Below are 16,547 nucleotides of genomic sequence, written 5' to 3' on the forward strand. Positions count from 1 at the left end.
TTTTGCCCTTTATTTCAAATCACAGAGTATTTCTAATGTTTCGTGTTTCAAAAGACCACACGATGGGACCAAATGACACTCCCCATACATCCTGCTGTATGTAAGCCCTAAAATAGAGTATCACAGGGATTCCTCCCTGCCCATTTGCTGAAAAGCTTTCCTTAAGGTTTTCTTCTCCCACTGTATTTAAGCTTTTGGCACCTATTCTAATAACCACATAAATGTGGAGAGAAAGCGCTGATTATACTGATGCTTGCAATTAGCTGACACAGATCTGCAGTGTAGTTAGACGTGCTCTTTGTTAATAAACAACTACACTTAACTGATCAAATGCTTTGTGGGAGACTCCACTGATAGCCAGCTCTAGAAAACCAGAGAGCGCCAAGGTTTTCTAAGAACTGCTAAATAATCTTAAAGCCTTAGTAGATAGATGTTCCCTGCATTTCCCTTCTATTCAATGAAGAGGATGAGGGTCTAATGGGAGCCACATCATGACTCAGGAATCTCGGGGTCTCTACAAGAGAAGTCTCAACCAGGGACCCACATGGAGTCCCTAAGCAGGAAGGAGAAATGGGGCCTCAACCGGCTTTTAGCAGAAAGCAAGAGTGGGGTCCCATTTATTAAAGACTTTGCACAAAGCAATGAGGTAGGTTCTACGGGAATGTAGATATGCTAACAACAATGATATAAGGCAGAAAGAAATACCTGCTAGATATTTATGTGGTAGAGCTTTACTTTGTTCTTTTATTTCAAACACACCAATCTTATTACTTTAAGCCCTGCCACATATAGGTGTAGGAAAGAACTACATGCTACTTCTTTTTACAAATAATAATGTTAACTAAACCTTTATTAAGCATTTTGTATGCAAATCTCCATTTATTCCTGAGAACAAGCCACAGGACAGTTACTCTAATCCTCTCCTTTCATACACACTAGACAGTGGATGTGGGAAGCAACTTCTTACAACTGTAGAGGGCAAACAGGGTCTTAACTTAAACCTAGGTCTGATGCCCGAGTTCATGCCCTTATCCTTCTGCTTTCCTGTGAAAACAGACATGCAGCTCAAGATTAACTTCGAAAAGAAGGATGTGTAGGCTTGCCCCACCTGCGATGCTGGGCTGGGGCCGGCTGCAGGAATCTCCCCCTTGGTTGTGGGGCGTCTTGGCCACAGGCTGCCAGGCTCGCACATGTGCAGCAGTGGGCACAGCAGGAATGGGTGACAGCTTCTCCCGCCAGCTTGGTCCATCCAGATTCATTAAAATTCTTGTTATTCTAAAAAGAAAATGAGTTTTCTCTATTGATCATGTCATTTTTTTATATCACTGAAGCTCAAATCAACAGTAAGATTTACAGTGCTACATTTCTGTACTTCCCTACAGAAAACACAGTCTTAAGCTATCTGCTGTCCCCATAAATGGTCTTTAAAAGGATTTTTAAAAGTTGCCCAAAACTATGTTAACTTTAGATCCTTTTTGTAGCAAAAGAAAAAATGAAGGCATTTCTAATTGGTTTAAAAAATTTTAAATGCATATGTGATGTGATAAAAAAGTAAAATATAAAGGTAAAATTTAGGAGGCCTAGCAGAAATGTCCCATATGATTATCTAATGTAATTACTAAACTGATAATGCATTACTCTTGAGAATAATCAAAAACACCTAGAATGTCTATGCCCAAACTATACACCAAAGACAGGTATACAAGACCAGCTGCTAGAACGCATGAGGGCAAGCTGCTGTATGGAACACTGTTTTTTGTTTCTTTTTTGGAACATTATTTTTTCTTAGAACATTTACATATGGCTGAGATAGTCTTACCTTGAAATTTTTTTTTGTCTCTACAATTATCCAATTACTGTGCTTTCATATACACAATGATGAAAGGTCAGGATACTGGAAGGGCCCTTACGTTATTAACTTAACTAATGGCCATCATAAAGTTCAGATTAACATCCCTGATTATCACTTTGTCATCATTTTAAATACACATTGTCATATTTAAGTTTAAAAACAAAACTGAATTATGTCTTTCAAATGAAACTGGTTTAAAAAAGGTGTTCCAAGACTGAGAAGATTTACAGGTAATTAGTAGAACACATTCAAGTTAGCTAACTCAGCAGTACTTTTTGTGTGAGTAGTTTTTATATTTATACAGAGACAGATACAACCCACATACTTTTTTTTTTTACAGTTTTTTTAAACTAAAATTTCAATAGTGATCTTTGGTTATGCAAACCAAATCTCACACATCTTAGTGTAAAGAAACTAATTTCAAAAATAATGTAAGACCACCCACAACTGCAGAAAAAAAAAAAAAGCTTTAGAAAAGAGAATTTTCAAGCAAAACTTGTATTACCAGCAGAGAGGAAGGAAGAAGCAGCTGAAAAGAGATGATGTGTTGCCAGGAAGTAAATAAGTATATGCAGGGAAATTTAACATATAAGATTCCTGGAGAGGAAGAGAGGAATATGGTTAATGGAAGACAGAAACAAAATAAACACAAATGTTTAAATTAAAAAAAAAAAAGCTGCTGTTGCTCACATGGAAAAGCAAGCATAAATATGGGATTCATGAAAAAGAACAGTGAAATTTTATGGGTATTGTATAGAAAAAAATATATGGCAAACCAGACAAAGCCTCCTCATCATCTTATACAGTAAGAGAAACACTCGATTAAAAAATGAAAGAATCTTAAAACTCAATCTGTATAAAAGAACCTAAGTACATATTAAAAGTGCAACATAATCCTCAAAAAGCTAAACATAGAATTCCTATATGACCCAGCAATTCCACTCCTAGGTATACCCCAAGAGGAACTGAAAACAGATGTGCAAACAAAAACTTGTACACAAATGCCCACAGCAGACGATTCCCAATAGCCCAAAGACGGAAACAACCTCAACGTCCATCACTGATGAACGGATAAACAAATCGTGCTATGTCCATACAATGGACTGTTATTCAGCTACAAAAAGAAACAAAAGCACTCACGGAGTCTACATACAACATGAACCTTGAAAACGTCACGCTAAGTGAAAGAAGCCAAGCACGTAAGGCACGGACTCTAGGATTCCACTCACAGGGACCGCCCAGGGCAGGTAGAGCCGCAGACAGAGAGCAGAGGAGTGGCTGCCAGGGGCTGAGAGAAGGGATGAGTGGCTGTTCATGGGATACAGGGTTTCCTTTGGGGATGATGAATGTTCTGGAACCAGAGAGAGGTGGTAGGTTGTACAAGTGTACATGTGAACTAAAGGCCACTCACTTGCGTACTTTAAAATAGTCCATTTTATGTTCTGTGAATTTTACTTCAAAATACATAGTGCAGAAGGTTCACAGATAGGAGTAATCACAGCCTCTCAGGTAACTACCCCACCCTTCGGACCTTCCCGTGTATCACTGTGAACTGGCTTTCCTACAACACTTCTCAAGAGGCCCTTCCTCACTGTCGGCTACTTCAGCTGTCTTCCCACTTCGTTTCACAGGAAGCCCAAGCTCTGTGAGAAGATCCTTCCTTCCCAATTACCTTGGAGATGACCGGACAGATGATGGCCAAATTAAAAGCCAACCAGAGGAGTGAATTATACTCTCTGTGTTGAAGAATGAATTCATTCAACACATCTTACTGACGTTATCTACTATTCGAAATACTTCAACTACACAGACGGATGAAACACAATTCCTGACCTCAAGGAACTTCCAGTAGAATGACAGAAAAACAATTTTACAAAAAGGGAGGGAAAGAGAATTTACAAATGATATGGAAGCAGGGTAATAAGAGAAGGCACCGTGTTCCAGGGGAGCTGGGAAGGGCGCCTGAAGTACATGTACGCTGGAGCGTAGGTGGGTCTATCGGGGAAAGTCATTTCCTGGAGGAAGCAGGTCCTCTCCTAAAGGACAGGAAGGAATTAACCGGGCCAAAAAGAAGAAAAGTGTCTCCAGGCAGCCGATGACATTTCAGCAAGGCAGCTGTGCCACGGGGCAAATGGTTGAGACTCCCAGGTGACGCTGTCCAAATTTTACAAGCTCAAGATCAAGAAGGTTGTGAAAGCCCAAGGCTCGATGTGGCCCCATTTCAGGTCCAATAACCAATGAATACCCCTTTCAGACATGGGTCAGACAGGTTCTGCGGGACCAGAATGGACGCTCCAGGAAATGGCTGTTGGCTCTACATACAGATCTTTCTAACAGTCCTCTACAAAGTGCAGTGGGACTGTGGGGGAGGTAAGGTGTATTTGATAAAATGAATTCATCCAAAACATGCCATTCTCCTCTTGCACAATTTTGCTCAAGGTCTCCTCCTGTCCCAATAGTCCTCTTCAAAGACCACGTCAGGCGCTCGCTCGCTCTCCAACAAATGAAGCCTACACAATGGGGCCCGGCCTCCCTGTGATCTCCCCACCGTACTAACATATTTTCACTGTTGGGGATAATCTGTCTTATATTTTTTTCCCCTAGCTATATTTGGTTTGCTTAAATACAGGAACTAGGTTATTTTTTCCCTTTTTGTCTTGGGGGGGCAGGGCACCAACGCAGGGCACAGTGTAACGCACAGAGTAAGGTATATTCTGCACAAACGGGATCAGAAAATAGTATACATAACTAACAATATTATCCAACTCATAATTTTTTAATTTCACTTCAAAGCAATTTATGAAGTCTGGAAATTCTTACCTTCCCATGCTCACTCAGGGGGCAAATAGGTCATAATACAAATTAGATCCAAATTCTTTGCTATTTCACCATATAAATTAATACTCATCCTATGATGAGTGTCTATTTAAAGGGCACAGAACACAAAATCTAGCAGGCTCATGAAGACATCCACTCTCCTGAGGAGAAACAATAAGCGGCTATGTTTCCACTGACAGATGTGGTGCAATGAGCATGTGCAAAACCCTGTAGGAGAAGAAGATTCGATATGGCAGTTTTCACTACATTCTTGGATCTTGTCCTAGAATTACTACTGATTTACAACATCACTGAGGACACCTTCCTAATGCCACAAATGTTTACAAATGCTATAAAATTAAATTCTGTGCATTCGGAACAGCAAAGATCTATATCCTAAGCTTAAAAAAAAATTTACTGTAATTAATGGACCAGGACACAAATATAAAGGTGTTAGAGGACAACTCAAAGTGGATCATAGGACAGTTAGAAATTAAGCTAGAGAGAGAACCCTCTGGTTTTGATGGGAGTGAAAACCATGCATGCAAAGTGAGTAACTGAGGACATGTCTACACTCTGACAGTGTTCTCAGAGGGGAGAGAGAAAAACATGTAATTCCAGTACAGAACAAGACCCGAGACACCACCTCAGGCTGGCTTACCTGTTAATACTGTCGTTTGCCAGCTGGATTCTGCAGTCTATCTGCAACACTGTTTTATAATCCACATAAGCTTTCTGATACTGCTCTAAAGTTTCATAGGCCATTGCTCGGCGAAGAAGAGGTTTGACTGAGAATGGATGAAGTTCCAAAGCCCTAAGACAAAAACATTATGTCATTTGTTTTGAAAATTACTCAGCTTCTAGTAACTAAATATATACTCTAGTACTAGACTTTCAGAAAAGGGTACAGTTGGTATTTCACACGAAGGACACAGGAATATACCAGAAAGACAAACTCAGGGCTAAAGAACAATCAAACTTGCGGTTATTTCCTTTATTTTATTTACTTTGGGTGGGGGAAGAGGGAGAGGGAGAGAAAAAGTCCTAAGCCGTCTCTACTCCCAGTGCAGAGCCTGATGCAGGTGCTTGGTCTCACAACCCTGAGGTCATGACCTGAGCTGAAATCAAGAGTCGGATGTACCAACTGAGCCACCCAGGTGCCCCCAGTTCCTTTATTTTAAACCTGTAGCAAAGCACATCAGCATTTACTCTTCCCCCACTGAGACAGAGCTCCCTGGCAGCAGAGAGTGCACCCCACCCTCTCCAATGCCCCATCCCTTCCCTCTGCCCTAACAGAGCCGACCATGGCACCAAATACAAAGTCAGCTTTCAACAGATTCTTGTTACCTACTGACGGATTAAAAGGAAAATTTTTATTCACACCTGTGTTTAATAAGGCACAGAACAGAACCACAAAAACCTGCATTACATTTTGAAAATCAGCTCCCTTAATTTCAGTTTATTATGATTTACTTGCTGGCAAAGGGCTTCAAAAATGGACCAGAGGGAATCAAGGAAGTAAGTATACGATGATTTCTTGGAAGTCATGAATTTTCATCTTGCATTTTTTTAGGCTATGAAGTATTTCCAACATCACCAGAGATGTATTTCAAGGTTATGTTCCTTGGTTTTGTTTGAAGTAACTGTTTAAAGCTACTTCACAAACAACAGACTTCATTACATTCTGAAACAGAACAATCCAGAGACCGTATTTATGAATGAAAACTATCATACACTTCGTTTTTGCAAACATAACTGAAACTGTAAAACATGGTGAGCAGAAATCCTAGGAAAAACCTACTTGCTAAACACCCAGCAGGAAGTGTCTGTGGCCCCAGCCCCCGTATCGGGGACGGCAGGTCTGCTTCTCAGGGTCACTCTTCTGCTACAAGCAGTTTTCACAGCAGATGTGTAACGGCCTTCAGGGAAAGCACAAGTGATGGCTGCTTTACTTCTTCTCCAACAGTCATGGGGATCTGCTGTCTACCCCTGTCTACAGTAATCTGGCTAAGAGGAAGCTGACAGGACACCTGCCACCTGACACATCTGCCGCTGGAGACTCTCACCGAACTGCCCAAGAGGGCAAGTTCAAGTTCATGCTGCAGGTGAGGAGATGGAGGGGAAAGGAGTGTGATCTGTCCACAGGGCAGTTCTTTTGAATTTTGGCTTTGGGAAACCCAGGACAGTGCCTGTTCCCAGTGCCCAGATCACCAGCTGGCCCGTGGGAGGCATTTAGCCAATACCTCCTGAATGAACCTATGCTTTGCCTACCACACACATACAAAAACACCATAAATAAGGGAACTCTGCTGGAGTCATTCACAATTCTCCACGTTGTACAGATACTCCACTGCAAAGGCGGGTATGCTCCCAGGCTGGGCACCGTAGAGGCTGTCACTGACCAGCTCTAAGATCTAATCAGTTTTGTTCTGCCTGGGTGTGTTACCACTGTGGGTTATTTTAAGGATCTCCCCTGTACTGCACTGGGTTTAAAATTTTTTTTTCTGTAAAATGTGTATTACTTTTATAACTTACGAAAGTTAAAGCAAAGTAAAACTAAGGGGTGCCTGGGTGGCTCAGTCATTAAGCATCTGCCGTCACTCAGGTCATGTTGGGTCCTGGATCAAGCACCGCGTCAGGCTCCCTGCTCAGTGGGTAGCCTGCTTCTCCCTCTCCCACTCCCCCTGCTTGTGCCCCCTCTCTCATTGTATCTCTCTGTCAAAGAAATAAAATATTTATTTTTTTAAAAAGTAAAACTAAGATCAAGTAAAAACTCTTAAAACACTAGAGAACTGATCTCTGAGCAAAAGAATCTATCACTTTTATTTATTTATTTAAAAGATTTTAATTTATTTATTTGACAGAGATCACAAGTAGGCAGAGAAAGAGAAAGGGAAGCAGGCTCACTGCTTCGCAGAGAGCCCGATGCGGGGCTCAATCCCAGGACCCTGGGATCATGACCTGAGCCGAAGGCAGAGGCTTTAACCCACTGTGCCACCCAGATGCCCCAAGGATCTATCACTTTTACCATTGCCTTAAATCTAGCTTTGTTTCATACTTAGGGGATATTAACAACATGAATCAAGATGACAAACGTGTATGATACTCCTACAACTACCCAATGTCACCACAACTACCCCATGTCCCCCCAGACTTCCAATACCCAAGGTGCTATTCAGCCACTGAAGACGGACCCCAGGTAGGCGCAGAATATAACACTGAGATGATGCATTCAATTTTCAGCACTCCCAGCCCAGTAAATGCAAGGTTGTTTTTTTTTTTTCTCTTTAACCACAATCCTGAAAATGAATAGGAGCTTATAAATGGAAATTCCACTAAGAAAAAAAAAGGGGGGGGCATTCATTCATAAAAACAGAACTTTTAAGCCAGAGCTCACAAAGACTTAACTATTCAAGTTAATACAGTTAAGACCCTGCCGAGTTTTAATTTAAAGCCTGTCAGAGAGTAGCAAAAAAGGAGCAAAAGCAGAGAATTACCAGGCAACATTCATTTTTAGTCAATCTGTCAAATTATTCTCAATGGAAAGTCTTCGGAAGGTTTTTTTTTGGTGTAGTGTAGATAACCTCAAAACATTCTCTAGCATGGGAAAAGAGGGTTTGTTTTTGTTTTTAGCTGATAAACAATTCTGAAAACATAAACCAATTTCTAGGACAATGGTTTTAAACTATTTTCCCTGATTCATGGTTCACCTTGAAGACTAAAGTAGAAACTTGGAGACGCTGTGGTCTGGAGAGGGGCAAAGCCCAGAGTCCCCTTGAGCTCCTCAAAAGCCCCTTACTCTCCTAACAATGACCCATCCTCTCAGCACACCCCTGGGACACACCTGAGAGGAAGTGTTTCAGAGCAGGCCCCAGGAGTTCAGATGTGTAAAATCAAACACTTTCCCCCCAAACTGTATCAAAAGTTATTCTTCATAGGTCAAGCTACGAAAGTTAATCCATAGGTTCCCCTCTCTCCCTTATTTGAAAGTTTGCCCCTGTGAGTTTATTTTAGTTTTTTCCTGAAGTTTGACTCCTACTACAACTTGTCTTGGAATAAGGGCTCATGGCACACAAAACAACTTTCCAAAGAGCCGAGACAATTCAGTGAAAAACTAAAACATAGGTTTCCATGAAAATGTATGGAATTTTCTTTAAGTGAAAAGTAAATAGTCCTACTTTGGCTACTAAATGACTGCTAGCTCATACAGATTAAAATACATTTATTTCAACATGTTCACAAAAGCAAATCACAGTTTCTAGCATTAAAAGTAGTTTGGGGTTCACTGCTTTGGAGTAAAATCACCTCATGCCCCTTAGGTTGGGACTCACATGCCGGGTATCAAGAAAACACCTAAGTAGGTCGGGCTCCATAGAGGTCAGTACTGACCAGCAAAACAGGATTCCTTGGCCTAGAACACAGCTCTTATCTAAGGACATCTTAACTAACCCACAGCCCATCTCCCTCCCCACCCTAAAGCCTGTCTCCTGCTCTCCGTCCAGACAAACCTTCATTCTAGCCTTCTTAGACACCAGGGCTGGAATCCCATCTTTGACTTCCTCACAGATGTACACTGAAGCACAACAAATTTTAGCAAGAAAATGCTACCTTAAACCATCTCACTTAAGGTTAAGGTGAGCCCGCTGTTTTGCTGTAGCTCTAACTGTAGGGTTCTCACATTTTAACCGTAGCTCTGAACTCCCTCACTAGGAAGACCCAAGATAAATCTAAAGGTTAACATGTTAGCCACAGACACTTGTGCTGCCTATCACAATGTGCTTGATATTCTACAAATTTGTATGGTCTTATTAGTTAAATGCAGTGGTAAATGTTTACCAACCAGCTCTCCTGAGAAGAAAAACCCAGATTTGAGGTGCTTGCCAATTTTCATGGTGTCAGTACTCCAACCATGGCAGATTTCAAGCTACCAATTTGACTTCAACCAGCTCCTAAAAATGTAATAATCAGTGTGGGCCAGCCCAACAGTGGATGGGGTCTAGAGTCAGGGCCAAGTGAATATAAATAGTATTTATTTTAAATTTGAATATGTAAAATAGGCAAAAAAAAAAAAATCCAAGCCCCTCAACACCTTCTTTTTAAACTGCAGGCACAGATAGTAGCAAGTTTTTACCCATATCAATACACTGATACTAACACTGAAAAAAATAATAAATTGTTCATCTTATAATGAGGTTGTCCACACAAGTTATTGTTCAACCTAGGGCTTCTGAGAGTGGAAAGGGGAGATGTTAGTAATTAGCCAGACAAGAAGAGTAAACCAGGACTGTGAGGGTCAAGCCAGAACACACAACTTATTTTTTAGATGCACTACTAGTAGCTTCTTTCCAAAGGATTTCTGAAACAGGCTTACTACTTGATGGTGGAAGAGAACAAATTTTTCATGTAAATACATTCACCAACCTCAGTATGTAACTTGTTGAGTACCATGGGTGCCTACAGTGCTTGAGGGATGCAAAGCTGTCTGAAACATGGGTCCTGACTTCACGGAGCTGAAAATCGAGTGTAGTGGACAACGCAAGTACCCACACGTGTGAGAGTGATAGTGTACTGGTTAGAGCCATGCAGGGGACCAGGGAGCCTGAGGTGACCAGGAAGGCAAAGAAGAGGAGGCAACTGAGCAGGGATTTCAGAAGGCAAACATGTGTAGAGCATCACAGTGGCCCAAATGAGAGCAGAAAACTTGGGGGGGGGGCAGGTTGTAAGAGGAGCTTATAATTCTCTGCAACACCACACTGAGCCACGGAATACCTGTTTGAACCACAAAAATAATGCTTCAGGAAAAGTTGTTCTGATGCTACAGTGGAGGAGCCAAAGAGACTAGACGCAAGGCTTCTCCAAAATCTAGAACTAACCTGAAAAGAGCATGGATTAAGGTGGTGGCTGTGGAAATGAAAAAAGTTCGCAGTCTTCTATTAATTGTATTCGTATATATGAAGGAGAAAAATTTATCATTTTTATGTAGAATTCAATTAACATGTCTTTAAAGTCTCTAAGAAGTTAGATTCCTGCAGAAAATTCATTAAGGAATGAAATACTGCATTCATTCATCACACTGCTGACAAACCTGAAAACGCGCCGTTTACCTGTTACAGTCTTGAATGCAGCCGCTGCAGTTTCCATCTTTTAGGTAACACGCCGCTCTATTTGAATACAAGATACTTAGATCCTCTGCATTTCCGCTTCCTAAAATCATAGTTCATTAAACACGGTTAAAATCCATTAGCGCAAGTCTCCGGGGGGCACTGCGGTCCCACAGGCCGCCCGGTGCCCGCAGTGGGGCACGTGCTGCGCGTTCCAGGATGCCACTCGCCCGGGGCCGTCCCACCCCGCGCTGGGCCCGGTCCGCACCAGCGCGAGCGCCTGTCAGCCGGGCGGCCGCCCCTCGCCTACCTGCGGGCTCCAGCTGCGCGACCGCCGCCGAGTACTTGAGGGCCGCCTCGGCGAACTGGCCGCTTTTGAACAGCTCGTTGCCCTGGCTCTTCAGGTCCGCGGGGCCGAGCGTGGCGGCGGGGACCGGGCCCGCGGGGGCGGCGGCGGCGGCGGAGTCCCCGGCGCCCCGCCCGCTGCCCGCCGCCGCTGGGGCCCGCAGACGGCCCCGCTTGTCCGCGCCGGCCCCGGGCGCCCGACCCCGCCGCGGCGCGCCCTTCTCGGGCCGCTTGCCGCCCTCGCTTTTGCCGGTCAGCTTCTTCTGGATGTTGCCCATGGCGCGCGGCTCGGCGGCGCTGCCGGGTCCCGCCGGCTCCGCGGCCTCTGTGGGAAGTGGATGCGGGAAGCGAGTGTTTGCATCATCAGGAGAAACTACCTACCGCGGCGGCCGCGGGGGAGCCCGGCGCAGACGCGCGTTGCAGCGCTCGCGGGGGCGGGTCGCGGCGGAGGCCCGGCGGGCACCGCCCCCGCGGGCGGGGCAGCGCTGTTCCCGGCACCTTCAGGGGCACGTCTGCCGCGGGGCCGAGTGCGGAGCCTTGCGCTCCCCCGGCTGCGCACCGAGCCACCCCGTAGTTAACTGGTTGAACGCTGATGGGCTTGGGACGCGAGCACGGCTCCTCAGAATCATTCCCGGAGTCAAAGGATCCGTGGCAGGTACAGCTTACAAAAATGTACCTTTCTCCCATTTCCGATTTATGAGTGCATGAAGTTACCAAACCTTGGGTACGATCATTGCACCCAAGATCGGGGTGCCCTTTTTCTTATGCTAAAGAACTGGGAGAAAAAGATAATTTGAAAGTGATATAAAATCCAAGTGAGTTAAGTCTTTTAAAATGAATTTAGCAAAGAAATTACATAATATAGGCCCCAAGTTTTTAAAGTGAGCCTTAAAAAACATCCACTACAATACCTTATTCAAGCTTTAAATTCCTTTGATCTTGATCGAAAGACTTCAGGCATTAATCATAGCTTTAATAACTGATTACTGAATCTATTATTTTTAAATATGAAAATGATGTATAAATATTTCACGGATAGGTTTCTTACCAATATTTAAAACAAGGCAGTTATTTCACAGCACTGTTAAAAAACACTTAAGTACATGGGGCGCCTGGATGGCTCAGTGCGTTAAAGCCTTTGCCTTCGGCTCAGGTCATGATCTCAGGGTCCTGAAATTGAGCAGCATCAGGCTCTCTGCTCAGCAGGGAACCTGCTTCCCTCTCTCTCTCTGCCTGCCTCTCTGCCTACTTGTGATCTGTCTGTCAAATAAATAAATACAATCTAAAAAAAAAAAAAACACTTAAGTACAGAGACTGCCAACAAATTCTAATCTGATTTCTTTTTCAAAGTAGGCTCCAGGACGCCTGGGTGGCTCAGTTGGTTAAGCAGCTGCCTTCGACTCAGGTCATGATCCCAGCGTCCTGGGACTGAGTTGACATCAGGCTCCTTGCTCAGCAGGGAGCCTGCTTCTCCCTCTGCCTCTGCCTGCCATTCTGTCTGCCTGTGTTCGCTCTCTCTCCCTCTCTCTCTCTGATAAATAAATAAAATCTTTAAAAATAAATAAATAAGTAAAGTAGGCTCCATGCCAAACATAGGGCTTGAATTCAAGACCTTTAGATCAAGAGTGGCAGACCGCACCACTGAGCCCAACAAGCCAGCCCCTCTAATCTGATTTTTAGTGGATATATTTTCCACTCTGTTTCATGAGTGGTAAAGCCAGGATTTGAACCACAAGGACAAGGAGAATTGAAAACCACCAGTATTTAAATGAAAATCAGTGGATGGTCAACCTAAGGCAATCATTCAATATAAAAACACACGAATTAGTAAATATGGGTTTCTATACAGTGTAATAAACAAAAGAGGCTTCATTATGAAAACAATAAAAAGATCTTGTTATAACAATAAATTGGACCCAGTAGGATTATCAGAGCAAGACTCCAGTCTTCTTTGTCTGGTATCTGCTGCTCAAGTCCCCACCCAGCATAAAAACAGATGAAAGCACAGATTCCTGTCAGCAGAAACAATAGACAATTTAGTATTATTCTCCACTCCTTCGTATGTTATCCCCTCACATTTTACCAGTACTGTTACTAAAGAGCTACAGATTATTTACAACATGATATGGGTCAAGACCTTTACATATACCATTTTCCATTATCATTAATCCTTATACCTCGTATTATCTCCCCCACTTTATAAATGAGGCAACAAAGACAGAAGGGAAAAGCTAAAGGTTGTCCCAGAGCCAAGAGAGCTAGAAATCAGCATAACTGGTTTACAGAATTCAAATGAAATGAACCAAAATTAACTAAAAGCCATACCTCTCTCCTTAAGACTGAAATGTCCTTGAACAACTCTGATAGTCTCTAAAGGTAAGCCAAGGCCTGATCCTGAAAGACCTGTGAGTCCTGGCATGTACTGTACTACCTGTGGGACATTCCAAAAGAGTTGTTCAGAAGGTGGCTCTAAATGCAGCTCAGAGGTGTGGCCTATCTTGAGTCTTCAGATAAGTCTCAGTTGACTTGGGAGTTGCTGATATAAATAGGATCACTAGAGTCTGGGTGTGGATGAGGTCACTGAGATCTCCGGAAGGATCCCTAAGAAATACTAACACATAAAGAATGATAATAAGAAAAATCTTCAATGGAGATGGAGGAGTATCTAGAAATGAGAGAAACCCAGGAGGGAGTACTGCCTCAGAAACCAAGAAAGAATATTTTAGGGAGGAGGGAGTCAACAATAGTTAAGTATCAAAGGAAGGGATGGCCAGCAGCCTCAGCTGCCTAAGGCCTACCAACGACCAATGATAAAAAACAGAAAACTAGAAACAAGTGAAATTTCTCAACATGATAAACTACATTCAAGAAAAACCCAATCAACATCATCATCATACTCAATGGTAAAATTCCCAAAGTTTTCCCCTAAAGTTCAAGAACAAGGCAAGGATGCTGTCTTCACCACTGCAACTCAACATTATACTGGAAGTTGTAGCCTGATCAATTAGGCAAGAAAAAAAAATACAATAAAAAAGCATCCATATTGGAAGGGAAGAAGTAAAACTATTTATTAATAAATAACATGATTATTACATATATTTTATATTATATATATGGGTGTGTCTATGTGTATGTGTTTATATTTGGGGGGTATATATAATCCTAAAGAATACACACACACACACATACACACACACAACAACTACTGCTACTACTACTAGGGCTAAAAAGCAAATTCAGCAGTTTCAGGGTACAAGATACACCAGCAATGAACAATCTGAAAATTACAAAAGCAATTCCATATACAGTAGCATCCAGATGAATAAAATATTTAAGGATACATTTAACCAAGGAGGTGAAAGACTTGTATGTAGAAAACTACAAATTACTGGAAAAAAAAAAAACAGTAAATGAAAAGAGATCTCTTGATCATAGATAGGAAGGCTTAGTGTAAAGATATCCAAAGTGATCTACAGATCTGACATAATCCCCTATCACATTTCTACAGGCTTTTATGCAGAAATGGAAAAGGAGATCCTCAAATTCATATGGAATTTAAGGGGTCCAGAGTAATCAAAACAATCTTGAAAAAGAATAACAAAATCAAAGGACTTACACTTCTGATTTCAAAATTTACTAAAAGCTTCAGTAACCAAAACAGTGTGGTGCTGACATAAGGATAGACATCAAGGCCAACAGAATAGAACTGAGATTCTAGAAACCCATACATCTATGGCCAGCTGATTCTTGACAAGGATGTCAAGTCCATTCAATGGGGAAAACATAGGCTAACAAATGGTGTTGGGACAACCGGATTTTTACATGCTGAAGAAGAAGCTAAGTTGGACTCCTTTCTACCTCAATCAATCAAAATAAGTCAGTGGCCTAAATATGAGAACTAAAACCACAAAATTCTTAGAAGACAACATGGGGTAAATCTACATGCCCTTGGATTTGATGATGGATTTTTATTTAGCACACTGAAGTCACAGGCAAGAAAAGAGAAAAATAAACTGAACTCCATCAAATTTTAAAACTTTGCATACGTGGATATTATCAAGAAAGTAAAAACACAACCCACAGAAAGGGGGAAGTTATGTGCAAGTCATATATCTTATCTGCAAGAGTCTAGTATCCAGATTATATAAAGTATATTCATAATGCAACTATAAAAAGACAAGCTAATTCTTAAATGGGCAAAGGACTTGAACAAGCATTCCTCTAAAGAAGATACACAAATAAAAATAATAATATACACATAAAAATGGTTAACGTAATAAGTCATTAGAAAAATGCAAATCAAAACTATAGGAGTTGCCGCTTCACACCCACTATAATGGCTATAATCAAAATGGCAACCCATAGCAAGCATTTGCAGGAATGTGGAGGAATTCAAATCCTCATATTGTTGTTGGTGGGACTATAAAATGGTGTAGCCATTTTGGAAAACATCCTGGCAGTTCCTCAAGAAGTTAAACAAGAATTATTTACCAAATAACCCAGCATTCTACTCCTAGTTATATACCCAAGAAAATTAAAAACATATGCACACACACAAAACTTGTACATGAATTTCATAGCCACATAATTCAGAAGAGCCAAAAAAGTGGCGATAAGCCAAGTGTCCATCAACAGATGGAGAAAATGTGGTATTATCCATGCAATGGGGTATTATTTGTCCATAAAAAGGAATAAAGTACCAATACATGCTGCAACATGGATGAATCTTAAAAATATTATGCTCAGTGAGGGGTGCCTGGGTGGCTCAGTGGGTTAAAGCCTCTGCCTTTGGCTCAGGTCATGATCTCAGGGTCCTGGGATCGAGCCCCACATTGGGCTCTCTGCTCAGTGGGGAGCCTGCTTCCCCCCTCTCTCTCTGCCTGCCTCTCTGCCTACTTGTGATCTCTGTCAAATAAATAAATAAAATTTAAAAAAAAATTATGCTCAGTTAAAGGAGCCAGACACAAAAGGCCAAATATTTTATGTTTCCATTTATATGAGATTCTCAGCAGAGGCAAAGCCACAGAGACAGAAAGTAGATTAATGGTGGCAAGAGGAGGATGATGGATGTGACTGTTAATGGGTATGAGATTTCTCTTTGTGATGATAAAAATATCTCAGGATTAGACAGTAGTGATGGTTGTACAACCTTGTGAATATATTAAAATCCACTAAATTTGAAAAGGGTGAATTTTATGAAATATGAAATATATCTCAATTTTTAAAAGAATGCTTATTTTACTTTACTCTTTTTTTCTTTTCTGTTTTTCCATTTTACTCTTGACAACAAAGGATACTTTACTGTTGTTTGTTGGGTTTTTTTTTTAATCCCCCATCTAGGTCAATTTGATGGGAAAGAAAAAAAATCTACCTTTAATTTTCTTTTTTTGTTAGCAATACAAAATTTGTTGATCTTTTAATTTCTCCGTTAG

General features: G+C 41.7%; 1 protein-coding gene across 1 annotated transcript in view; it reads right to left on the reverse strand.

Moving 5' to 3' along the window:
* The window catches only part of SPAG1 (sperm associated antigen 1), a 69,720-nt gene that overhangs the window by 14,045 nt on the left and 39,128 nt on the right, over window positions 1-16,547 (reverse strand). The window contains exons 11-14 of the mRNA XM_044245208.1: window positions 11,081-11,440; window positions 10,774-10,873; window positions 5,331-5,483; window positions 1,109-1,275 (exon numbers count right to left, since the gene is read on the reverse strand). Of these exons, the coding sequence (XP_044101143.1) occupies window positions 1,109-1,275; window positions 5,331-5,483; window positions 10,774-10,873; window positions 11,081-11,440 (780 nt within the window). The remainder of the gene's footprint in view (window positions 1-1,108; window positions 1,276-5,330; window positions 5,484-10,773; window positions 10,874-11,080; window positions 11,441-16,547) is intronic.

This window comes from Neovison vison, chromosome 4, assembly GCF_020171115.1.
Source record: "Neovison vison isolate M4711 chromosome 4, ASM_NN_V1, whole genome shotgun sequence".
Lineage (NCBI taxonomy): Eukaryota > Metazoa > Chordata > Mammalia > Carnivora > Mustelidae > Neogale > Neogale vison.